Source organism: Falco biarmicus, chromosome 9 (assembly GCF_023638135.1).
Source record: "Falco biarmicus isolate bFalBia1 chromosome 9, bFalBia1.pri, whole genome shotgun sequence".
In the NCBI taxonomy this organism is placed as follows: domain Eukaryota; kingdom Metazoa; phylum Chordata; class Aves; order Falconiformes; family Falconidae; genus Falco; species Falco biarmicus.
Window position 1 is genome coordinate 25,163,870 of NC_079296.1, and position 27,198 is coordinate 25,191,067.

General features: G+C 39.9%; 1 protein-coding gene across 1 annotated transcript in view; it reads right to left on the reverse strand.

Moving 5' to 3' along the window:
* Window positions 1-107: 107 nt before the first annotated feature.
* CFAP58 (cilia and flagella associated protein 58) overlaps window positions 108-27,198 on the reverse strand; it is a 60,656-nt gene continuing 33,565 nt past the window's right edge. The window contains exons 15-18 of the mRNA XM_056352806.1: window positions 25,313-25,417; window positions 7,708-7,827; window positions 6,052-6,212; window positions 108-388 (exon numbers count right to left, since the gene is read on the reverse strand). Coding sequence (XP_056208781.1) covers window positions 265-388; window positions 6,052-6,212; window positions 7,708-7,827; window positions 25,313-25,417 — 510 coding nt within the window. The 3' untranslated portion in view covers window positions 108-264. The remainder of the gene's footprint in view (window positions 389-6,051; window positions 6,213-7,707; window positions 7,828-25,312; window positions 25,418-27,198) is intronic.

Consider the following 27,198-nt stretch of genomic DNA (forward strand, 5'->3'; position numbering starts at 1 on the left):
GAAGAAATACCTGCATGGTCTTCACTATTCAGTTACACCAGGGCAGGCTTCTGCTGGAATCATATAGGCAGACTGGGTCCACAGCTCATAAACCAAAACTACATCAATTCTACTATAAAATCCCTTTATTTTCCAAAAGAAAGACAGTGATTACAGAGGGAAAGTTGATTCTAAATTTCTTTTAAACTTACAGTTTCTAAAACAACCCAGGACAGAGTTTAGTAATAAACTGGGAATGTGAATGTGAATGTGATGAGTCCATTCTTATGCTGTAATTTTGGGAAAGAGTCCTTTGAAAGGAAAGCCCTCTACACTGAAGAGACGAACATCAGACCGGTGGCGTGGAAACACAGGCTCCACAGCAGTCAGGAGTCGCTCCTCCTTCTCCCTTTAAATAGAAACAAAGAAAAGGAAAAAAAATATTTAATTCTGCAGTCCAATGATGTTTACAAAGTAAGGAAATCTGTGTCCTCCAAAGTTCTTTGATGCAACCATGTATCTAGAGACCATTGAAAAATTGTTGATTAAAGCCTGTTAGGCTAAACTGCCAAGACTAGGTGTCTGTTTGGATCTAATTACAAGCCTACTGATGGTTTTTTTTGAATTATTAAAAATTAGAAATAAATGAGTTCTCTTTGTGCTACTCCCCAAAATGGTCAGAGCATCTCATTAGAGCAAGTTTGTACATGAGTTCCATGACTTCAGATTCTAATCACCGTCCCCTTCTAGCAAGTATATGCTTGTTTTCAAACAGCTACATTCATCAAAGGCACAATGGGGAGATATTTTTTCTTTGTCAAATTTCAATGAATAAATAGTGTTACCTGTCTTCACATTTTAACAAAGTTCTAGTGATAATTACCCTGCTTGTGATATTTGCAGAAAACTAACAGTGTGCTGTGGGTGCACTGATAGCCCCAGGAAGTTGCTCCATCTGAGGATCAAGGAAGGCTAAAATTTCATGGCCTTAAGAGAAGGGAACAAGGGTTAGCTGGTTCCACTCTTAGGAGGTTGGAGAGGTAAGCACAGCAGAACAAATATGAAGGGCAGTATTTCATACTCACTGTGATACACCTGGAGCTTTCAGAGAAAGTTCCCGAGATATTTAAAATTAAACCAGTAATTCATAAAGGTACACTTGGTTATCGTAACAGCATATGTCTCAAGCCTTTACAAAGAAGGTCACTGCCATTACTTTTATTTTACAGTCATTGAGACTGAGACACAAACATCAGTGCAACCATGCTTTTGCAAAATCTAGCCTTGCCATTTTAGAACCCTTTCTCAGTCCCCAGTAAGGAAAAAAGCCTCACTTCCTAGAATTAACGCTTTTCTCTCTGTCCCTTAATAACTGTGTCAGGAGAGGAGGTAGTTCAGAGAAACCCTGTAAGGTGACTAGTTATGCTTCCTCTTCCAAATTTAACCTGTATGGACATGGAAGAATAGGCAAAAGATGGCACAGATGAACTTAACCATAAAACCCACTTACACCTCTTCTCAATTGTATCAATGTAGCACTCATGGATGTGCCAGCTGACAGCACTAAAAACTAACATGCTATATTTAGATGGCTCATCCTATCTCAGTATTGGGCTTCCAACTCCGGAGAGAGAAAATGATGCAGAGTCCATGCTCATTCTTTCTTCATGCTCCCATGGAGACAGCCAACAGATGTACTCATCAGTATGGAAAATTCTATGCAGCTGAATACTGTAATATATTATGCAGAATTAATGTGCAAGCAGCCACGTGCAAAAGCTCCCAGTTACTACTGACATCCCTCAGCGCAGTTATTTACATATATAGGACTGCAGGATCAGGTCTCTGGTGTGGATTTAAGCTCCATCTTTCTCACTGATTCTTATCAAGATCAAACTGGAACCTGAGTGCTAGAAGCAACAAGAAAAAGTAGTGAAGCAGAAAGGGTGCAAGAAGCAGGAAAGAATGGGAAGAGTAAGAAAAAGAAAGCCTAAGATATCTGGGAAAGACAACATTCAGAATCAGAGAGCAGAAAAAGAGGATTTCAAATTCACAACCAAAATCTTAAACATTGGATTTTCAGCTTGAAACAAAACAAAGCTAAATTCTTGTTGTCACTCATTATATTCCTTCAGCATCCCATGGAAAGCTGCATTGGTTCAGTATCAAGACTTTAAATCACAAACCAGAACTGTCTTGTGCAAATCAATAAAAGCTTTAGATTATACCTTTGTGTGAGGTTGTCTGAGAGTATCAATTCTCTTTCATACCAGGGTAGTCAATAATACTATTAATGCTATTGTCCTAACAGGATCCTCTTTTTATTAGCAAAACCAGCCACATTTATTTCAGACATGATGTTAACATTAGCCAGCATGATAGAGATCAAGTCAGAGGTTTTGTGTCATCTGAGATTTAGAGCAACCTGAGATTGTACAAATCAAATGGGCCCTGGTTCTTTGGCCAGCATCTACACACCATCAGTGCCTGCCCAGCCCTGCCCAAGGCAGCAATGATGTGGAATGGCTGTATGTCAGGGGTGGAATCTCCTTGGGGAAGGATCTGGCTGCACAACACACTCACTCTGTTGCAGAAAGCAAGACATGTCATGCACAATTGGCAGTTTGGAGAAGGAAGGCTGCACAAGGTTGTTTCCTTCGCACCGCTGCTGGGCAACGCAAAGTACAGCCTAGAGATCACAGAAGCTGCAGTTATCCAGAACTGATATGCCCAGTTATGTCTTGGAGTGGGCATATCCTTCAAAGCAGGATGTAGTCTAACAGGTTTGACTGGGGAACAAAACAATGAGGGACAAAGGAGAGCAGAGCCCAGCAGGTGGCCACCGCTTGACTGCCACAAAGACAAGAGAAGTGCAAGTCAGGGCTGGCAGCACAGTGCTGGTAGAGTCTGAGCCTGAGGTGGGAGTAATGAGATGCTATCATCCTGCAGAAGCGCCGCTAGCAGCATCTGAACTTAGCTCCAAAACACAGATGTCACAAAGGTACGGTGCTCATCCAGCTACAGCCATGCCTGCCCACAACCACCACTTGACAAGCTGCACTAACAGCAGATACCCATCCCGAACCTATAAACAGTGTACTGAGTACAGCACTAATTGACCTGCAACACAAAATTCCATTCACCGTGTATGATTAACAAACCCAAGTTCAGTCACCATCCCTTTGCACAATATTCTCGTTAAAGCAGTTATGATGCTAGCAACTTGGATTTTTTCAACAGTTATGACAGGAATTAATTCTAGGTCCAATATAACAACAAAACATGGGTGAATTTCTTCTCATCTGATGAAAAAAAAAGAAACATGATGCCAGGGTCTGAAATGGAAACATTAAAACTATTGTGAAGAGGATACTTAGCTGCTGGAAATGGATTATCAGGCATTATGGTAGCCTCACATATTGATCCTAAAGCTCCAGGAAGACCATTAGCACTGCACAATTGTTGCTAATTCCAAACATTAAGGTAACATTATGCAATTTCAGGTGGACAAAAGTCACTCTTTATCACTGACTGTTTTGCTAATTTAGTCATCAAAACTGTTCGCTGGCTGAAATACAATTAAGGAAGAAATAGATACAGGCAGCTTTGAATTATATACAGCAATGTAGCAAATCATTGGCTTTAGTGTGTGAGGAAGGGACAGGCTGAGGATGGAAAGGAGTCAAAAGACAAAAGGTATACACAGAAAAACTCAGGAACAGATTGTGTCATCTGACCACAGAAATCTAAAAATCTTCTCCTTAAAAGTAAAATTCAGTAACTCCATTTTCAGAAGTGACTCATAGTTTTGGTGTCCTAGTTTGGAGATCCATTATCAGAATAGTCTCATCTCTCAGACTCTGCAAATTAGGTCACGTTAACGGGCCAGAAATTGGGCAACTGAGATCCTAGTTGTTTTCTTTTAATCAAGAGGAGCAGCTGGATGCTCAGTTGTGGACTGAGAGTAGCAGGGAGATGCCATCAAACTGCTACGGGTTAAGGATAGACAACTACCTACAGGAAAGCTCTTAGGCTTCATCAAAAGATAAAGACATCTGACAAAGCCAGACTGAGCATTGCTCGCTTTCCTCCATCTGGATGTAGAAAGGGAACAAGAAGTGTATGGGGAATGCTCTTCCCTGCAATATCTGCCTCCAGAAGGTGACAGTCATCAGTCACAACTACCACATTTTGGAAACAACAATGGCATCATTCTTACACCAGGATTACATAGTTGCCACTTGCAGAAAGGTGGGGACAACAATGTCAGATGCTGTTTCACTGTAATTATAATTTGTAAAATGCATTGAGGTCCTCATAGTGTTGGAGGATCTCTCATAATATTTGAAAAGCCATGGCAGTCAGATGAAGTCCCTGGTGACTGGAATAAAGGAAAACATTGCACCCTTTCTTAAAAAGAGTACAAAGGAGGACCCTGGGAACTACCATCCTGTCAGCCTCTACCTCTGTGCCTGTGAAGATCATAGAACAGATCTTCCTAGAAGCTATGCTAAGGCACATGGAGGACAGGGAGGTGATTCAAGAAAGGCAGTATGGCTTCACCAAGGGCAAGTCTTGCCTGACCAATCTAGTGGCTTTCTATGATGGAGTGCCTACATCACTGAACAAGGAAAGAGCTACAGATGTCATCTCTCTGGACTTCCGTAAGGACTTTGACACAGTCCCCCGTAACATCCTTCTCTCTAAATTGGAGAGACAGGGACTGTTTGATGGATGGGTGCATCCAGAGGATAGTGGTCAACAGCTCAATGTTCAGATCAGTGATGAGTGGTGCTCCTCAGGGGTCCATATTGGGACCAGTACTGTTTAATATCTTCATCAATGACACAGACAGCGGGATTGCGTGCACTCTCAGCAAGTTACAGACAACACCAAGCTGAGCTGTGTGGTTGACATGCCTGAGGGATGGGATGCCATCCAGAGGGACCTAGACAAGCTCAAGAAGTGGGCCCACATGAACCTCATGAGGTTCAACAAGGCCAAGTGCAAGGTCCTGCACCTGGGTTGGGGCAATGCCCAGTACCAATAAAGGCTGGGGGATGAATGGACTGAAAGCAGCCCTGAGGAGAAGGACTTAGGGGTACTGGTGGTTGAAAAGCTGGACATGGCCCAGCAATGTGCACTCACAGCCCAGAAATCCAACCATATCCTGGGCTGCATCAAAAGAAGCGTGACCAGCAGGTTGGGGGAGGTGACTCTCCCCCTCTAGTCTGCTCTGGTGAGACCCCACCTGCACTACTGCATCCAGCTCTGGAGTCCTCATCACAAGAAGGACATGGACTTGTTGGAGCAGGTCCAGAGGAGGGCCACAAAAACGATGAGAGGGCTGGAACACCTCTCTTATGAAGAAGGACTGAGAAAGTTGGGGCTGTTCAGCCTGGAGAAGAGAAGGCTCTGGGGAGACCTTATTGCAGCCTTTCATTACCTAAAGGGGGCTTATAACAAAAGATGTGGACAAACATTTTAGCAGGGCTTGTTGTGACAGGACAGTAATGGTTTTAAACTAAAAGAGGGTAGATTTAGACTAGATAGAAGGAGGAAATTTTTTACAATCAGAGTGGTGAAACACTGGAAGAGGTTACCCGATCGGTGATAGATGCCCCATCCCTGGAAACATTCAAGGTTGGATGGGGCTCTGAGCAACCTGGTCTAGTGCAAGATGTTCCTGATTATTGCAGGGGGGGTGGAGTAGATGACCTTTACAGGTCCCTTCCAACCCAAACTATTCTGTGATTCTCTATGTGAATTTCGATGTGAGAGACCAAACACTAATCTGTGTCCTCTAGGCACCATCTCATTGGTATGAATAATTTAACTGGACTGCAGAAGATGTCAGCAATATCTCTGCTGGATGTTCTTGTCCTGGCATAGATCATGGTAAATCTAGACCAGACTGAAGTAATATGATGGATAACTTTCAGGAAAATTAGGCAACAATACCCTATCACCTCTGTCAAATTTGGCCATGGCTGATCAGAAGTGTAAAGAAGAGTCTGAAAAAAATGTAGTTTATGCAGAAAGTTGTGTAAACAGACTGTTATTTTCCCATACTTGGCCTGAAGTACAACATCACCCTTTAGGTAATGTTGTTCCTTGTGTTTCTGAGCCAGATACTTCTTTTTCACATCCAGAAGTTCCTTGGCAAGTCTTTCAATTTCATGTTTGTATTCTTGGCTCTGTGATTGATACATATTCCGTTCTGAGGACAAAACCTAACAAACATAAGACAAAAAGGAGAAACAGGAGATGTTAGTTTCACTTACACGTGATTTAGTATTTTTACAAGCAATTTTTCCTTTACGTTTAACAATATAAGACATCGCCATTCTCCACCACATCTCATTTTCTATCAGGATGTTTCATTTGATCACCTCTGCTTACCTAAGGACAATCTACAAAATTAAGACTATGCCATTTAACCACAATAAAACATGAAAAATATGCCCCAAGCATTATGGGAATGGTATTAATACATACATTGGCTCTTAATGTTCTGGGACACAAATCTGGGTGAAAACCCTAAATGAAGGTCTTAAAAAATAATAAAGCAGAGATTTATTTAATAATAATGAAGTTTATTCACAGGGATCCACTTTGTTACGTGAAGTAATTCAATCCACACTGGCAAAGTAGTAACAGGCAGTGTAAATATGAATACAATGCCACTTTCTTGTGAATCAGCAAACCTTAAAGAAAGTAGTAACACGCACAGTGTGTTCTTCTTCTTTAAGAAGAAGAATAGCTTGACCCGGCACCACAGAATGGCGCGCCTGCCAGTACACTACAGTATACTGTGCCTGAAATACACAGCAGCAACTGACTGCATTAAGGACAAATGGGAACCGTATGGAAAACTTCAAATCACATTCAGCTTAGCTAAACTTTGGCTTCTATTTTACATTTTCTACATTGTTTTTCTAAAAGCTAAGATTTGCATAACAGTCTCTTTGTTTCCTAAGGGCCCATCTGCTCCTGCATTTTTTTCCTCATGGTTAGTATAGACGTGACTATGATGCTGTGAACAGGAGATGATGACTTCAACAAAGAGAGGAGCTGCAGAAGCAGATGAACTCCTGAGGAGACTGATCTTTCGTGCAGGCAAGAACAAAAGAAGATCATCTTATTCTATCAAAGAATCACTTTTTAATATCATCCTTTTAAAGTTTCCTATAAGATTCCTTCAGAACCAGGAAATCCTCCCTTCTAGTGACAAGGGGTTAGGACAAGTTACTCCTGTCAACCATATAAAAGTTGAAAGTCTAATAGAGGTGAATGCATTGCAAGATAAGTAATAAGAATTTAAGACTGGATTCTCAATATAACCCCACTAGTTTGTTAAAAAGAAAACAAAATTGGTTTGATTAGCTTATTAAAGATCTTAACTTTAAGAAGTTAAAGATCAAGAAAAGGGAAGAAGAATAAGCTTAATGGAAAACCAATAGGTTCCCAGAATGCCCAAAAAGCATTTACAGCATTGTGCTGCACACTCATATTCTAATAACACTTTTCCTCTATTTTAATGAAACAAACTAGCATAATGTGGAAAAAAAGTTCTACATCTATTGGTTCCCCCTTGGAGAGATGCAGCATAAACCTTATTTTCCTGAACTAATATACTAAGGCACACACACTGTTCATCAAAAATCTTCCTGAAGTCAATCTGCAAGCCTGGCAGCCCCTCAGCCAGACACAGAGGACATCTCTTACTTTCAGCTGTTTAGTCTTCTCTCGGAGAGTGTGCTGGTAATGCTGCAACTGCTCTGCGACTTCAGGACCAGGCTGCCGGGCCAAGATGTGCTTCAGTTCCACATACAGTCTCTCCTTTTCCTAAGAAAAAGCCAAGAGGAAGAGCTCTTATAAAACTGCTATAGCAGCAGCACAACCTGTGATGAAATCAACCTCACTGAAAAATGCAACTCAGTCAGGAAGATATTTGCAGAAACAAATCTGCCTGTGCGTCAGTCTTTGCCCACTAGCCATAAGGTATTTAAAGTTGTTGTGATAGCAGTGGGAGAGCTCATTAAGAGAAACATCCAGCTACTTCCAACCACGAATGAAATACTCTTAAACACTGTCATCAGTGAGCACGCCTCACCACACAGAATATAAAAGTCACTGGAAGAGTATCCAGGGGTGGGAAATTAATTACTAGTAACTGTGCTTATTGCAGTCTTTCTTCTTATGAGCCACACTGCCTTACATTAAGGATCATAGCTTCACCCAACAGGATGTGAGCAGGCTATAGAGATGTCAGGGAAGGACTGTATGAAAGAATAACTTCTTCCAAAGAAAATCCTGCAAAACGCATCTACACACACACACATATTTCAGTTTAACTGCAGGGGTCCTGGGAAAGGGACAGAAAGTATAAATGGCAACAACTATGATGAGCACAATTACCACCAAGTAATTTCTCTTGGTCACGTGTCTTCTCTTCCTTCAAGTTGGAACAGTGTGCTTGTGAAAATCGGATATAACCATGGCCAAACAAAAACCACACCACGGACCCACTTACAGCTTTCTGTACCAAAATGCTGCTTTCAGCTGTGTTTTGAGGAGGTACTTGTTTTCAGTCTGAGGAATACAGCTTTGAACAAAACCACCTTCATAGCTTTGCATATTACAGTATTTTTAGTATCTACTCTGTCAGACTAAGATTATTATTATTATTTAACATTACTTAGGAAGATCCCACCCTTGTCTGGTACCTGGAGAGCTGGAATTAAAAAGGATGGTTATTTGACTGGAAGTCAAACTAGCAGACAAAAGATATAACTGAAAAGACAAAAATGCCAAGTAGGATGTAGGACAGGTGATTATTTACACTTGCTTTGAGAAAACCCCTTTGTGTTGTCTTTTTTATAAGCTCTGTCTGCAACTCTTACCACAGAAACCTTCTGTTGATGTGGGAAACAGTACCGTCACATCACCTACAATTGCTACGTTTGGCCTTGCTCAGCGGTTGAGCCTGGATTTTCAAAAATGGGTTGTTATTTTGAGTATCTAAAATTCCAGGTGTCCAATCTTCAAGAGCATACAGAATCCAGAGTTTTTAGACCTCAGCATTTTCCAAAACCCGTGCACTATAATGGTCACAAGTTGGGACCCAAAAATGGAAGCCTCTCAAATCATAAATTACTTTTGCAAGCATTGCCCTTAAACTCGGAATATTACTGAGGAAGAGCTCCTTATAAATGGAGCTGTTCACAGTTTACCTCTGGAAAAATCAAAACCTCCCGAGACTCAGACTGAAGTTTGCATAGTGGCAAAAATTAAATTGAGAGTTTATTCTTAGTTAAGTCACTACAAGTGGTTTCCACTACCACCTTTTCTTTCTGAGGAAGCAAGATTTTATGCAAGTTAAAAACAACAGCGAAAGAAAAATCTGCCTTGTCAAAATCTGGCTGGTCAGTATTAACATTCCACCCCTGAATGTATCACAAATTTGTATTTTGGAAGAGTGTAATGGTAATTTGGATAAATATGGAGCAGTTGATAGATTGAAGGTCTTATGTGCAATTGTTTTCCAATTTATTTCTCTTCTAACCCTCTACACGGGCCAACCAAGCTCTCCAAACATTGTGCAATGGTGTGTATAATATCCTCATTTAGAGACAAAGCATGCAATTCTATTATAAGGAGAATCTATCTTATGCAACAGAGACTCGTTAGCTGTCCAATGTATATTGTCTCCATAATCCAACAGAGGCAGAACCAGCTGTCTTATAATGTATATCCTGTCCTTCCTTGCTAAGCGCTGTCCATCTCTTTTACATCTAGTCAATTAATTTGTCACTAGGTTAGAAGCACCATATGTCAGTGAAACATTAAAAGAAAAACCTGGATACTTCTTTCCTTATCAGTTTGAATTCACAGGTTGGTATTTCTCTAATTTTATACATTTCAACCCAGGATGAAGGAAAAAAAAAAAAAAGAAGAAAAAAGAAAATCAATTAATTTCAATTAATTTTAAAAAAGCAACTGCCAGAGTAAATCTAAGTCACTCACAAGGTATATGTGATACTAAAACCAAAAATGAATCGCTTACAGCAGGTACTTTTATCTCTTCATATAAGAAATCAGGAATGCCCAGGGGGAAAAAAACCCAGCACAAATTAATAAAGAAAAATTTTGGCTTCTACAATACCCTAGCTATATTCAAAGGACAGACAAGCTGGGCAATGTGTATTACATGCAGATATCTTATAAATAGCCAGCTATCAGATACAGCACAGAATGTGTAGAAAGACCTGTAGGGCTGTCTGATGCATGAGTTGTATTCAAAATAGCTTTCAGTTGTAGTGCATAAATTAATAGCCCCAGAAGATGATCTATGTTGCTTTTTTGTTTTGGAAACAAGTAAAATGCATGTGTATTCCTTAAAATGTCTGAGATCCCAATGGGGCCATATGGAGAGAAGGTATTCTGACACCAACAAGAAAATCCTAAGTCAGCAACACTGATCAGCAGTACAGCAGTAATTCAAAAACAAGAAGGTAAGATGATCTGTTTGGTGCCTATTGGAAGTCAGTTAACATTATTTTGACCAAAGCAGAAGTCAGTAAACATATATTTCTGTTTCTGGCTGCGCAGATCATGTTGGAGAAAAAGCTACCCGAAATCCTACACCCATTGGGCGGGAATAAATCCACCGCAGATGTGTAAGATGGGTTTCTTCAGCTTATCCCAAACTGCCGCCCCTCACACTCCCCTCCATCCACGTGCCAGGCTGCAATCACAACATACATCTTGCTGGAGTTATGCGTTCTTGAGATGAAAAGAAATTAAAGTCAAAGACACTGTGAGGTACTACTGTTCTTGAGGAGGTGAAGGAAGATCCATCAGATCTCTCTGTAATTCCATGCTGTTAAGCCTTCACCAGCACGAGTAATGTACACGTCTTCATATCAGACCTAGGCCAGTACCAAAGATTTTTATGTGATCCTTCCCATGGCAAAATTCCCATAGAATTCAGCAAGTGTTTGACTGCAGGACTGAGCCCATAATATCAACCAGCTTCATTGGTTTATGACATACAAGTAAGTAAAGCTGATGGTGGAGAGATGAGGGCACATTCATTTTGTGTATGCAGGGCACCCTGGGAGACTCAAATTGAGGGTTACTGTCAAATTTCAGGAATTCCAAAGAGAATTTCAACACCTCTGTGAATACCTGCTGTAAAAATTGTGTAAATAAAACTCTGCACTATTTTTAGAAAAGCCCTTCCTGTCTTGGATTTGTTTGCCAGGGGAGCTCCAAGGAGCCCACAGATCTGCCTTTAGGCCTGACCATGACAATAAGTTTCTGCATCCTTAAGTCTCTCATCCATTAATTGGGGGGGTCAGGGAGGCGAGTGGTGCTTTCCCCTAAATTTACCTTGCTGCTGTCTCAGCCAGAATCCAGAGTTCTCCTGGCCTGCTTGTTCTACAGCGACTTGAGAAAAAAAACAACTTTCTTCTGCAGAGGACTGGCTGGTGTTTGGCAAATTTCAATTGATTCTTCAGGACCCAGTGGTCATGAGCTGGCTCAGTCTACAGCAAGAAGAATCACTTTTGCCAGCACAATCCTACCTCAAAAGAAACCTTCTGCTGACCAGCACAGCCCAATCTGCTCATTTTTCCCTGCCAGAGGGACCATCAGCACCATCAGAAACACTCCCAAACTGACACTAAGGCATTTCACTCCTTTGACAAGGAGTGGGAGGCAATTACCAATGGTGGGACAGAACAACTCGCTTAGTATTAGCTCTAAAGATGTGACTCCATTTTATGTCATCTCCCTCACCATGACACCAGGAAATTCCTGAAATGATCCACCTTGTTAGTTAGCCCCGGCTACCATGCTGAACGAGAGACAATGGATGACTACATTTAATGAAGATCTATCCACAGCAAAAATAGGCCATGAAGTTCCAGCTTCCTCATTTTTACCAGCTTCTTTCTCAAAGCAGATAATTCAACAAATTTACCTGGCATAGCAGCACACCAACAGCTTTCTCCACCAGAACCATAAAAATCCTACTGCGCACCAAAAGCTTGCTATCACACAAATTATTAAATAAACCTACAAACAAAAAATCCCAAAGCCTTTGACTTAGAGTAAATTTCATGTATGTTAACTCCTGTCTGCAGCAACTGAGGTAAAGAAAAAACCCAACAGGATGAAGATGTAGAGCAAAAGTGCGCAACACAGCATATAGTGGCAAAACCCCAAAACTAGCTAAAAATCCTTATTTTAATTAGTAAGGTGGAGAAAGTAACACAGTAACTCTGTAAGCACACACTACAGTTCCTCATGGCTTTGGTGAGGAAAACAAGTCCGTTGATGTGTCACAGAGGGTTTTCTTGTTTATCAGCATTATGTCAGCACTATGCTCAACTCCAGAGCCATTCTGTTTACAATGCCATGCAGCAGCAGCAGAGCATCCTTAAGGGGCTGTGAACACTTTTCAGAAGTGTTAAACAGGACACTGAAATCTGGATTATATACATTCATAGACATACACATCCTGTATAGTCATTTTACCTGTATAAGCTGCAGGTTTATTTGTGTGTATGTGTACACCTAACAGTAGCTGTTGGCTCAGGACAGCTATGATCATAAGTTTTATGAGGTGCAGAAAAAATTAGCATATGGTAACCTTCATGAATTTTACAACAATAGAAGTTGCCTCCAGCACTGAGAAATGTGCAGTGTAAACTTTCTCAATAAATACTTTCCAAAAGTCCCTACCCTTTCTTGTCTATCCCACGCCCATCAGCAAACACCTTTGCAAACATGCAGTTCTCTAGAACAGCTTGTGTTTTCATCATCATCTAGACCCTCCTTTAACCATCCAACGTGAGGGGATTTGGGGACTAAATTAATTCAGGTTTGAAACAGGGCACTGAAGCCCTTTCACAATGTGGCAACACTAACACTGTATGAGACACTTTGGATTTTCTTGTTAAAATGCTACCACCAACCTGAAGGAAGGCATGGGATAATCTCCCCACCCTTAGCGATATTTGCACCACTCTAGATGGAATTAAATTAAACCTGTCTTATGACATATCCCTCCAGCTGATGATAATGCTTCTCAAGAGCAAATCCATTTCCTTTGGCACAGAGCAAACTGCACCAAATTGACTGGCATTTTCAAAACAGCTTAATGAGAGAGGAAAAAACACCTTGGAGCATCTGCTAAGGTCTTCACCCTTGACTCTTTTTGTAACACAAAAAGCTGAACGTTGCTTTATTATCACCTTCCAGGAACAACAAAGTACAAGTATTTCCAGCTAAAGTGCAATTGCAACTTACTATCATTTTTATTATTATTGCTAGGTACTGGTACTACTGTATTTTCTTATGAAGTGTGTGGAAAAACAGTTTTGGGGTTTTTTTCCAATGGACAAACAAATAGGCTACATATCCTCCTTTCAAGTTCTGAACTCTGAGACACAAGGATAACAATCTATGAGAAGAAAATGGCATGGATGCCTCTTGCTGAAGTAACAGCTGCAATTCCCTTTTTACTATTGTCATTGCACAAGAGTTTATAAAATCATTAATCAGAGTAGCTCATTTAATCACAGTGTTTATACTTTACATTGCAGAAAGCAATCAATTAACTATCCCCTGTTCTTCTATATGAGTGAACAGAAATACACATGCACACATATACACACAAAAGAGAAGTGAGCTGTTCCTTGAAGGTGAGAATTACCCTTGACATGGCATGGATTGATGCAAATGTTCCAGATTATTTCCATGGTGCCTGCAGCTCAACAGTTGGGCTGAAGAGAGCTCTAAACAAACCTTTGTTTCACAGTCTACTAAGCAGCTTGTCTTAAAGTGTCCTGGAGGAGATTCAGAGGTTAATACAAATCTTATCAACAAGGAATCCAAATATTCTAAGTGAATACATCTACAAAGCAAACAACAGCAAACATTTTACTGGCTAGTATTTACTACATAGAGGGTTTCAAGCCCCCCCCCCAAAAAAAGTCTCTTCTTCAAATAGACTATATGACTTAAAATCTCTGTATTTTAACATCAGTTTAACACTGTGTATTTTAACTATTCAATAGCCATTTAGATTTTTTAAATATGAGATGAATCAAAGGAGAATTATCACAGCTCTGCTGTTAATGATTAGCTGTTCCTGCAGGTGGATGCTTGGCATGGGGATTCCCAGCAGACCCAGCTTCTGCTCTCACTTGTGACTGACCTGACAGATGACCTCAAAGGGTTAGAGAAACTGCAGAGATGCTTCTAGAAATACCTATCTGTAAGTTAGGCACCTACATCTCTTTAATCACCTGCTTGACTTAGATCCTTAGATTTCCCTGAAAGATGAGAGCATTTAGCTTCAAGTCCTTTGGCATTCCGGAATTGCTACCTCTGAACAGCTGTCTCTAAGTCAAACTTCCACTTACACCTACAAATACCTGTCTAACAAGGCAGTAAAGCCTACATACTTCTTTCTGACAGGGTAGCAGAGTTTCCCTGCATATATCAAGTACCTCAGGGAAGAAAGACTGGCCTCTTGTTACACTCTGGAGCCTATGAAGAAATAGCAGTACATCTAAGAAACACACATGGCAATTCTGAAATCATGAATGTTTTAATATATGGCTTCCTTCAGACTCACTGTAATTAGAGCTGACCCTCTGCTATCTTTTAATGAGTTCTGTTTCAGCTCCCCTTGCCTGCTTCTTAAAACTCAAAGAAACAGCAACAGCAGTAAAGGAAGGGGAATGACTGAATTTTAATGTTCATGTAAAGACAACTGCTGTGCCCAAGTGTGCCATCCCCTGTTTAAGATTACAGCTATATATACTAAGACAGGTATGGGAAGACTTAGAGCTCTGAGCCTAGAGGATGCGGAGCAACTGGCTGACTGATGTACCTGCTTGGCAGAAACTCTCCTTACATGGGGTTCATGGCTCTGGTGCACTCGGTAGCTCATGTATGGCTGTCTCAGAGTGAAGAATGGAGGAACAAGGTTCTTTCTACCCCTGTTTGTGCCCTTATGTGTCCAATTGTAAGCTATCTTTTTTTAAAAAAAACCACACACCACAGTGACTCTGCCTGCCTGCCCTGGACTGCCTCCAAACAGCCTTAGCCTGCTGCATCTTTCTGCATGTGTTTTCTCAACAACGCCACCATCCACACTCCTATAAGAATGAAAATAAGTGATCTGAAATAGATAAAATCTAGTCTGTCCCTGTGGAACGTCTCTTTTTATTGGGTTTTGTTGTTGTTGCAATTATCATACAAAATAATAATCCATCACTGAACGGGATGCTGTAGATTGTCCACATCTTGCTGATGAGGGAAAAGCAGAACACCCTCGCCTCAATGGAAGAAAGCCTGCCAAAGGGTACACCTGAATAATAAAGATTTGCAGCTGGCTCTGGGCCACACTATATAATATGGGCTTGTGAATGTATTGCTACACTGCTGTTGCAGTCCTCCAGTATTTTAACTTCTCTAGCAGCTTCTGGATGGCTGACAGTCAGTAGCGGATTGCTAACAGCACTGCAAAGTTTGTGCATTCCAATGTATTCAGTTAGCGCAGCAAGTCATTTATTTTCCCTTAACAAGATAACTGGTTGATTAATATACTTTACCCTGGGGTGCGCAGCAGATTTATTTCCTTCCCAGATACATGCTGAATACAGGAATGAGGAGTAAACAAGTTTGTTTTCAGTTATTTGTTATTTACTGGAACAATTCCTGAACTTTTCACTCAAGCATTATTCTAGCAAACTATCATTGAAGCTAACGACAGTTTTGACTAAGAACTTTAGGAATGGGTCATTTTACAAAATATTTTAAATCTAATGACACAAGGTATCCATGCTCAGGATTTCTCCGTTCAAACCAGATGTAACACATTTGAATAAAATACTTTGGTGATCACTGTTTCTGCTTTTCTGACTCAGATTACAGATAACAGTGATACATCTTGGGTACTCACATGGCCTCCTCCATTCAGTATCTGAATGCTGTTAAAACTTTAATGTCCTGTGGTGGGTTGACCTTGGCTGGATGCCAGGTGCCCACCAAGCCACTCTGTCACTGCCCTCCTCAGCAGAACAGTGGGGGAGAAAACAAGATGGAAGAAAAACTTGTGGGTCAAGATAAAGGCAGTTTAATGAAGCAATAGCTAAAGTCACGTGCGTGGAAGTGAAGGAAAACAAAAGATGTTATTCCCTACTTCCCATCAGCAGGCAATGTTCAGCCACTTCCCGGGAAGCAGGGCTTCAATACGCACAGCAGTTGCTCTGGAAGACAAAAGTTGTAAATAACGAATGCCTCCCCCTTCCTCCTCTTTTCTCTTAGCTTTTATATCTGAGCAGAGGTCATACGGTATGGAAGATCCTGTTGGTCACTTTGGGTCAGCTGTCCTGACTGTGTTACCTCTCAAGATCTTGCCCACCCCCAGCCTGCTGGCGAGAGGAGTGGGGAAGGTTGGAGAGACAGCCCCAATGCTACGCCAGAACTACGCAGAGTAATCAAAACCCTGGTGTGTTCCCATCACCTTTCAAGCTACCAATAGAAGCAAAGCACTGTGAGGGCTGCTGTGGGGCTCAGCCAGACCCAATACATGTACTTATACTGAAGTACTGCTTTCACCCAGAGCAGTGATCCTCTTCTCATTCTACAAGAGGTCTGGACACAAAGAGTTGCTATGTGAATTGCCGAAGTTCACTAAAACTCCTCAAAGTTACACAGAAATTAAACTCAGCCCCCTCAAGCTCCCAGGACCACAACGCTGAGTAAACCAATACCTCTGCTCCTTGCTTTTTTTCAGAAACACCAGGGCTAGACTACAGCAGCAGGTTAAAAGCATGGGAGAAAAAGTAACAACCATAAACTACAGTATACTTCAAGCCAACAATCTCTTCATGCATGCTAAAATTCATGGACCAAGAGCACATGTATTAGAACACAGGAAACAAATTTGTACTTGACATTCATCTATTTTTGTAGACGGTATTTGTATAATTAAATCAATCTTGCATCAGATGGAGGGATGGCATCTGATGGCCCACTAGAGTTCTCTTTCAAGCTCAAACTCCAGTAAATGTATCAGTTCTCCTAGAAAACTTTAAAAACTCGTTACACATTCACGTACATGTACATGTACCTATATACTCTAAAGGATTTTTACTCCACCCACAACTTTCTCATCTTTGTAAATGGCAACAGAACATTTCTGACTAAAACACCATTAGAGCAGCTAAAAATGGTGCAGATCCCCAGAAAATACTTTGATCTGTTTTTTTTTCTAATTTCCCATATAAATTTACACCTTGCTTCTCTCCAAAACCATTTATCATGGGAAAACTGTTTTGTTTATGAAGGCAATGTAGTTCCACAAAGATTCAGAAAAAACTAAACTTTTCCATTAAGAAAATTTTTCACCAAAAGTGTTTTGTTTGATTGCTAAGTAATCTGCTTTGCTTCCTATTTCCCAGTGCCAGAAATATTTGCACTATTTTATTGGAAAATTATTTTCTTTAAAGAGCAGCCAATTATCTTCACCTGCTAATATTAAAGTGATCAGCGCTTTTCCTACTTGGTTTTTCATAACGCTGCTTAAACAAAACATACTCTAAACAAAAAAAAAAAATACAAACAAAAAAAGAAGGCTATTTTCCTGGGAAAACTATTCTCTTCCATTTGAACTACAACATATGTGGGAGGAGGGAAAGAACGTAAATGTCAGTGTGGTTTTAAGAGCAGTTTATCAAGCTGTAAGTTTCTATTGCCTAGAACATCTTCTAATTCTAAATGGACTGAGATTAGAAGGGCTAAAATAAACTAATGTACCAAGAAGCATATTCAAAATATACAGAAATAGAAATCAACTCCTTTCCAAGGAGGGCTAGGGCAAGAACTCCACATCTCTCAAATCCTTATTGAATTCTTACAGCTTACACAAAACTTTCAGGCAGATATGTAGACCATCAATAGACCTTCACACAGGTGACTCATCTTTCCTGTTCATGAGATGTGATTACTTACTACATCATCACAGGTTTGCATACAAGTCCTGGTAAATTGCACTGAGAATTAACACAATTTGTTCAGTGTGAGTGGTTCTACACAACTCATAGAACCCTACTGGATACACAATCAGTTTTTTTTAAAAAACAAATAATTAAATTAATTTGAAAAATAGTACCAGTGTCAGAACAAAGGGCACTAGAGAAATTCTAATTGTATGGAGAAATCATCATGCCAGGTTATTAAATCACTGAAAGACACTAATTCTTTAACTTCACACCAATACTAAAATACAAAACACTTCCACTTACAAAGTTAAAATCCCCAATCAGAGCCCTACTTCAGCAATGAGCATTTCAAGAACAACAAAGGGAAAATAAAAGGATGGCACAAGAAGGAAAGAACCTGAAAAAGTAGTACTGAAAGATAACTCAATGCATAAAGTACCTCCATATGTCACTTTGTACTGCATTGGAGACTCCAGTTCAAATCAGATTCAAGGCACTGGATTGACATTAATTTGATGGCACTGCCTCAGCAGACTGTTGTGCACCAAAATTTTGTGCTGATAATTAGATACTGCTTGTTCATCACTAGTTAGAACTGGGTTACAGCCAGAGTTCATGGAAATACATATTTTTTTTATTTGAAAAAAGAACATAGATTCTCTTCAGAGTCCAACTGTAAAATCATGGCAATTCTTACAGTGTGCCTCTGACACACTAGTGCCTAATTCTGCACAGCACTGGGGAAGTTACCATTTTCTTATGATTCATACCCAGCTGAAAGCCAAAAAGTAAATGTTAGGTCTGAGTCCTTACTGTATTTCTCACTTCTATATTCTGATATAAATCTGTTGAAATTCTGCCCACCAACTTAGAATTGGAATCATAAACTCAAAAACCCCACTCCACCAGGTACTGTTTTCTCTCTCCTCTTTCTTAAGATACGTAACAACCCTTAGGTTTTTGTAAGGACAAGAAAGCATTTTTCTGCTTTTTATTTTCCATGTCAAGAAGCATTTGATCAATGGTAAGAAGTTTTGCCAGCTTAGCTTTCTCAGTTAGTGATGCAATTTCTTTGTGCTGCCATGGCTATGGCAGCTACCAGTTATGCAATTATACTGGCAAGAAAATCTTCTGCCATTCAAGAGCTGGTATAAGCTAAATCAGAAAAGTTACTTTTTTGCCAGTGGGAACGGTACTTTTAAGTGTAGAAAAGGCCTAAAGCTCAATATACTCACCCCTTTAATTGAGGGCCGAGAGAACCACTAGCTTGAGCTGCAAGATAGGGTGTTAATCCAGTGTTTCCAGAGGAAGTCAAATCCTCCAGGAAATAGAGACAGAAAAGAGCCAAGTCCTACTAAAGTATAAAAAGCCAAAAAGAAAATTTCCCTTTTCATTTTCAGATGGTAAAATCCCTTCAAAAGGCTGACTTTATATATAAATGATAAAGGAGCAGTAAAGAAAGGACTGTATTTTGGCAGTGCATTTTGCAGTTCACCTGTAAGTTTCAGTGCATACAAAGCACTCTCCCAAACTACCTCTGTTAAAATCTCTCTAAAGGAAAGATGACAGAGAAACAATAATGGGCAGGTCAAAAGAGACTCTCAGGGATTCTACAGTCGTTAGTTTCCTGGAGTGAATTGCAGTTATTATTATGAAAATAGAAAATTCTGCCAAAAAAAAAAAAGTATCTTCAACCCACACTATCTACCCTACATGTAACACGTAAGCAGGTTATACTCTCAAATCCAAGTCGAATCTATACTTGGCACTGAAAATATATAAAAGCCAAATTTGAGAAGGTAAAGTAAATCTCAGCCATTTTGAAGATGTACAGAAAATACCTAAAATAAAATTGAACTGAGCCTTAAGAACACTAAAATAAAGACAGGTAATAGGAGAGTATTCTCCTGTTTTCCCTAGCAGGCTGTCTGATGAGAAAATCTCTTACTCAGCATTTGAGCACACTTTTCTGTGTTACGTGCTGTATAATGAAAGCTACACGAGCACTGCAAGAGCAATGAAGAACCCAGCAGAAGCATGCTTCATGAAACTGCCAAGAAAGAAATTATATTCAGGACTAGGCTCTCATGGACTGGGCTGATGAAAATGATACAAGATTGGAAAAAATAGTATTTTAGGTAATAAATGGGCAGAAAAATTTTGTATAACAAATACATGGAAGCAAATCCCAAAGCTTCTCTGTTATTTGGGAGAAAGCTTTGATCTCAGTAGCTGCCAGCCTGCATAAACCCACAGGGTAACACACTGTTCTAAAGTAGATTTCTTTCTGAAACTATAGTACCAGCTATGAGAAATAACGATGGCTACGTATATGTTCAGATACTATAGCAACAAGCACCTCAAAATGGATAGAAACAGCTCTACTACCAAGTCAGCACAAATGAAATAAAACATCTGCCTATTTTGAGTGTTTAGCTAGCTATTGTTACTACTGAATTGAGTCATGTCTCTAATATATTCATTCACACACCACTATAAAAGTAGAGGTGATTTATTCCCTTTTTACTTGATGCGAGGCATGCAAAAGCTAAGTAACCTGCACAAGGTCACAGAGCAAGTCTTTCACTCCTCCCTGCATCTCACAATACCTGAAACGAAACTCTGCTGATTTATGCTGCAGACAGCAGCATCCCCTCTACTCCTCCTACCCTCTGTCAGCGGGACCATCAGTTCTTTGAGGGGATTGAAACTTAGCTGAAAACTTGGCTCGATACAAGGACACGTGGGTGTTATCTGGCTGTAATCTCTGAGTCAGATATGAGTTAATCATGCCTTTTGCCCTTGCACTCTTTGAAACTATGAGCACAAGACATAACAGTCTGGAAGCATCACATCCCAACTGCCCAGTCCTGGTCTTTGTTGACAACTTAAAACAATAATGATTAAAAATACATATATACAGGGAAACAATACTTTCACTACTACATGCAAGGCTTAAATGAGACGCACTTGTCTTTGCCTCCCTCCAAAAATAATCGTGGTTGCACATCTCTGTTACATTTATGAACAACCTCCTGAGATAACTGACAACAGAGGTTACTGACACGTAATGTGAATCTTCCCGCTGCTATCCATTCCAAGACATGCAGCTGAATAAAATTCTGCTCAGTCAGACATAAAATCAAATTAGAGGAGCTCACTCTGAAGAGGAAGAACTAAATCTGAAACAAATAAAGCAGTGCATAATTCACTTTTAATGGGTTAAGTTCCTAAATCCACACTAATCATAATCCTAACAAGGTAATACACCACACTGCGAGCTGACCACATTGCTGTTCAGTATGCAGCAGAGCTTCAGTCACACGAGGGATGTGCCCCACATGCAAAGTGAGCAAGTATGTGGGGTGTTTTTTCAGTCAGGATTTGTTCAGCAGAGCACTTTGTTTATTAGCAATTATACCTTATGGCCATACAACACATTTAGTTCATACCACATGTGCTCAAAGACCTTCAGTCTTCATTTAAATCCCTTGGTTAACACACAATGTATTCCTCCAAAGCCGTGCAGTATTACTCCATGGTTTAGAAAATCAAAAACTGCTGCATCTTGACTGAACAAATTCAGAAGGAAGGTAATGACTCAAACATGGAAGTTGGCTAACCCTGAATAACATCTCCTATGTTTGGCAAAAATGCCACTGGATTTTTATTGGCCATAAGTATTCAAGACCTTGGGTTTGGATATGTTTTTTAAGACCGCGTGTTTCATCAGCACAGCAGCTCGCAACTGTGAGAATGCTTGAGTTAAAGGAGAAAGTATGACCACCTGCTTTGCGGTGACTTTTCAAAGTCTCAGGATGTCCACCCTTATTCAGTGTATGGGAGCTGACAGATTATAACCCAGGATGCTGTGGCTACAGGGCACAGATAAGTAAGAAACAAGGAAACAGTTTAATAATTTCTATAATATGGGACATCTTCCTACAGCTTTATTAAAGTATTCAACTCTGAAAAGTCATTCTAAAAAAACCAACATGCAACATGTTGCATATTCAATACCTCTCACTAAACATCTGATATAAAAAATGTGCCCTGCTGACAGGTTAAAAGATATTTTTGTACGGGATTCTGGAGTCAAGCTGGGTTCTTCCTGTGCTGTCAGCAATCGAAATTTTCTCACTGAAACATAACAAATCATTCTTTTAATCACATAGCACGGAATGTAGCATGCTTTTACAGCTCCATCATTTTTAAAGAACTAACAGGTGAGAAATAATGGAAAAGTTAATAAAAAGGATATTATCAAACATACATCAGGGGCAAGTAGAGCAAGCAGATGCTATTCTACAGGAATCTATACATGGTGATTCTTTCTTAGCAAAAATATCCATTTGTATATCCAGCTCACTCTGAAACATTGTTCCCTGCATAAACCAGCTTTTATTTAAAAGACCATTTACAAATAAAAAGAAAAAAAGTAACAGTCAGGAGAACTACAGTGCACACAATACAAATAGAATTCTTTTTTCCTTATACAAACATTATGACTCTGCATGAGGATGCAGCAAGGTGAACACCCTACAAAACAAGCTGCAGGTTGCTGACACTGGGCTCAACCATTTCCAGACGTGGGTTATTTCTAAAATTCAAAGGTGGTTTTAATACTCAATACCCAGTCCGCGCAGTGTTTTTGCACTCAATTTTATTACTACACTTTGATGTGAGGGAATTTAAGTTACATAATATGCACACACTGAAATCACAGGCAGACACAAGCTTCACTTTTAACAAATATCCTATTTGCCAGCATGATGGCCACACACATGTAAAAACAGTGAGGTATGGCAAGCAAAAGATTAAGATTGTTATAAAGCAAATAAACACAAAGGCTATGCCCTTATGACAGGGCAAGATGTGGATGAAGACAACTGGGAGTGAGGAGGTGTGACTTATGCAAGCAAACACAGCACGAGGAAAGCAGTAGTTCTCTAACCTAACAAGTTTGTATACCTCAGCTCCTTCAGTCTCTGACTCCAGGTATGGGAGATGTTGCACAACTAGGCACAGGCCAAGTTGTCAGCAATTTTCCCCACTCCTGCAAATAAGCAGAGCCTGGACTGGACTGAGCTGACTTCCAGGAAAGACACATAAAATATGTCGAATACTTATCAGCATGAGGGGATTTACCAGGATTTTAAAAAAGAAAAAAAGGAATGATCAGACTTTATGGGCGAGCACTGCCTTATACACTGGCTCTTACATTGATCAGACAGCAAACTCACTAAGCAAGATGAATTACAGTGAGGGTACAAAAATTAAAAATTCCAGAAGTGGGAGCTAAATTTCTGCTTTTTTCCATATTTCTAAGTTTCAGTCAGGATCAAACCCTACACCTTCTGTTGAATAAGGCTACACTGCCCAGAAACGGGTCTGGTGAAGCAACCCTCCTGGTGCATGCAGCTCAACTCCCTCTGGAAAGTTAACATTACTGCTCTCTATTAATTACCTTCTGCTAGAGATGTTCCTCAGGCTCACTCTTTCACCAGAGGAGTCTGGAACATGACTGCATGAGTTTCATAAGTTATTAGTGAGCATTTTGGTTTAGTGAGTATCAGAGTATCACTTTACAAAACAGATATTATCATCACACTAAGGAAAACCAGCCCAAAGACTAATAAAATTACTTGTACAAGGTTATCCAGACACTTAGCAGAAGAAGGTCAGCTAGCGCAGTTAACTTGCAAGCCCTATACCAATGATCTATCCAGAAGGATACACAGCTCTTTGAAGATAGGAGGTAGGGGATGTCCTTCATCTCTGGTTACCTCTCCTTACCCACACCCTGCTATGAAAGATCCCTATTTCAGTCACTGTGGAGGACTCAAAAACACTGTGGCGAAACAGAAAATGGCTCAGAAATATTGACAGTAAAGCCCTGAACAGAACGTGGAGTATGGTATTCTGGGCCTTTTCTTTACCATCAGCCTCTCTGAGGGAGACCTTAATTTCGGTATTGTTGCACAGGATATTGGTGCCTGAATTAAGGACTCAAAGGATCTCATTAACAATTCTAGCTATAATAATTATATTTTTTTTATAGCCAAACTCTGGCTTAAATCTAGGAAAGCAATAAATTTAAAAATAAAAAAAAAAAGTAGAGCTGCCACAGAAGGACTACTGTATAGCCAGAAAGATTGTGCCAATGGCTAGTATAGTAACATAGGCTCAAATACCTATTATTTCAAAGATTTTCTTGGGAAGGCTACTTAATACCTCTGGATCTCAGTTCTTCACTTCTAAATAAGGATAACAGCTAAATGGGAGCACACTAAGGATAAGGCAAGATATGCAATAGAGACAATGTAAAACTAACAGAATTGGGTTTGTGTATGGAGAAAGCAGAGTAAATTTTAAGCTATTTTTGCTACATTTCATTTAAGCTAACAAACTATTTCACTGACAGCATCTCAGTGCTATGTAACAAAGATTACGTTTTTCCAAGCAAAGGCATAATACACCATACATTACCTTCAAATGAAATTGCAGATCATTTTTTCCTACAAAAACAATAAAGGAGAGACAAACATTGCCTTGATTACACATGCTGAGCTTCTTCTCAAGACAGAATGAGATTCAGGTCATGTTCTGCTCTCCATTGAACAATACCCAACATAGGCAACAAAACAGAGTATTTAAGACCAAGATGTTAAAATCATACCTCAAGCTGGCAAACTGAAGGTAGCCTTACAGTCACCAGAGAGGAGACAAATTTCCCTGTTTTACACCTATGGTTGAAGCCCAAAGACAGCTTTTTTTTTATTACATTTATTAGCGATGTTTGTACTACAGGAATATGGTCTCTCCTTGGTTTTACAACATAAATCTCATTGATAATCATTGAGTTTAAAAAAATTCAAAAAGATAAACTATCACAAAAATTATTTTTCAGCAAAGTTCAGCACAAAGACCTTGAAGTCAAACATGGCCCAGAAAGCAGCATGTCTAAATCACACAAACCCTGTAGGATTCCTTCTGCCAAAAGCCAAGCAAAGCACAAATGGAATTAAACAAGGATTTTCTCTCATGTCCTGGTCATAACAGGCATGTTTAAAGGGACAAAAAGGCCTTTCCAAAAGTCTATAACCAGAATAGTAAAAATCAACTAATCAGATGCTATTTTTTCTCTTTCAGTGAGCCAGTGCTGCCACCTAAAGCTATCTAAAGGGCATGCAGAAGAACTTCAAAGGCATCTAAATATTCAGGAAGCGCATCTGAGTAGGCAGAGAATGCAGAGTAATTCAAATAGGTTAAGAAAATACCACAAAATAATGATGCTGCAGTACCTGAAGGAGCAGTTCTTTCTCTATCACTTCACCTGTCTTGCTGATAAGCTGCTTCTGTAGTCTCTGTATTTTCTGAATCATTTCATAGGTACTTGGGTCACTGGCCTAGACAAGAGCAAAACAGTCTCAAAAATTATACATTATAACAAGTTAGTGTTTCTTACTTGCAAATGAAAACCATAATTCTAAGTGTTCAAAAGTGACAAATATAAAATGGCATGCTGGGGTTTTTTAAATGGCACATATACAAGCAGTCCTGAAACTGGAATCTGCCTCTTGAAGATCAGTTGGAGCATGCTCATGTTTAACACTATCACCCCTCATGAATCCACCTCAAAACAACTAATAAAAACAGGAGTCCTTCAGAGCTTAACTCCCAAACCAACAGAGACTGGTAGAACCATGTGACAGGGAAGGAAAAGGAGGTTAGTATATCATTTTTAGCAGAAACTGAAACCGCCCACTAACAAATGAAGAGGACTGCAAGTACCTCCCACTATTTTAAGAACTTCAAACAGTGACAACTGAGTTTTAAGACCAGGAAAAATTTTCTCTTGAACAAACGAAAGAGTAACTGCAATGTAATCTTGAAACAGGTTGAAAAGAGGAACAAATTATGGGGTTACAGTAGTGAATTATTATGAGGTGTTAAAGTGCCCATATATGTGGAATCTCATTCTTCAATGGAATGAAGTGCTTAAAAAGAAAATGGAGTGTAGGCACTATACTGCTGCCCTCTGTCCACATCGAAGGTAAAGACCAGGAGCTAACAGATGTCTCTCTCTCCTTCCCTGTTCATTCTTTTGTCACAGCTTGCATGTGGAGGAGGCTTTTAAGGAGCAAAAAACAATTATGTGAGGAACAGCCAGCAAAGCTTACTTTCCCACAACTATTTATCTTCTTGTTTGATCCTTTAATGAAGGGCAAACAAACTCTGACTGAAGCTTTTCTCCACTCAGGGATTCACACCTCTCTCCCACGAGGTTTCTCCTCTCTTATGCAGTGTCTCATAAGAATTAAACTCACATTGCAGTAAAGGCTCCAATAAAGTCCTGCTCTCTGTATATTTGTTTGAGCTTATAAGAAACGTGGTATCTCGTGGCTCAATCTTTCGTCCGATTTTATCTAAATTGACTAATCAATTCAAGTGTAACTGGGACACTAACACAGATAGGCATGCAGTGCTCACAACACAACATCATTTCCTGAGAAATCAGGCTAAAAAGTAGTTCAGTCCTCATGACCCACTCAGTCCTTGATTTTTTTTATAGCGCTGCTCAAATGTGGTGCCAACTTGTGACAAGTGTAGTGATATGAGAGTGTGTGTTCATTAGGAATTGAACCAAAACCCCCACCAGGATTATTTCATATGGATCTTCCCATCTGCTGGCCTTCCTGTGTTCCAAATACAAACCAGTGACCTAGAATGGAATGATGTGATTTCCCATTATCAGTCTCTTCTTATATTCATTTGCCCAACACTGGATGTTTTGACTGGCCTGATTTTCCTTTGTTACAAGGTGCTGCTGGAGATTGTACCTAGATGTCTTTAACCTAGTTCACCATCCTGCATTTTATCTCCCTTCCATGAGAAAAGCTAAGCACACCATTCAGCTTTAAGCTCAGTACGGAAGGATCAGAAATTAACTGCTGTGCTAGTAAGCACAGCCAAAATCCTCAGCTCTGCTTCTGTAGGGACCAGCATGTTACTACTCATTATTAGAGCAGCTAAACAACCCAGGCTGGCATCAGATCAGAGATCCATGTAACAGAGAAATCTCAGCTGGCTCTGACTTACTTCAAAAATATCCAGTGATACCAATTGATGTTCATGTATTTTGTTTGTCCTTGATGGATTTTTTTCCCCCCTTCATTTGGCAGATTCA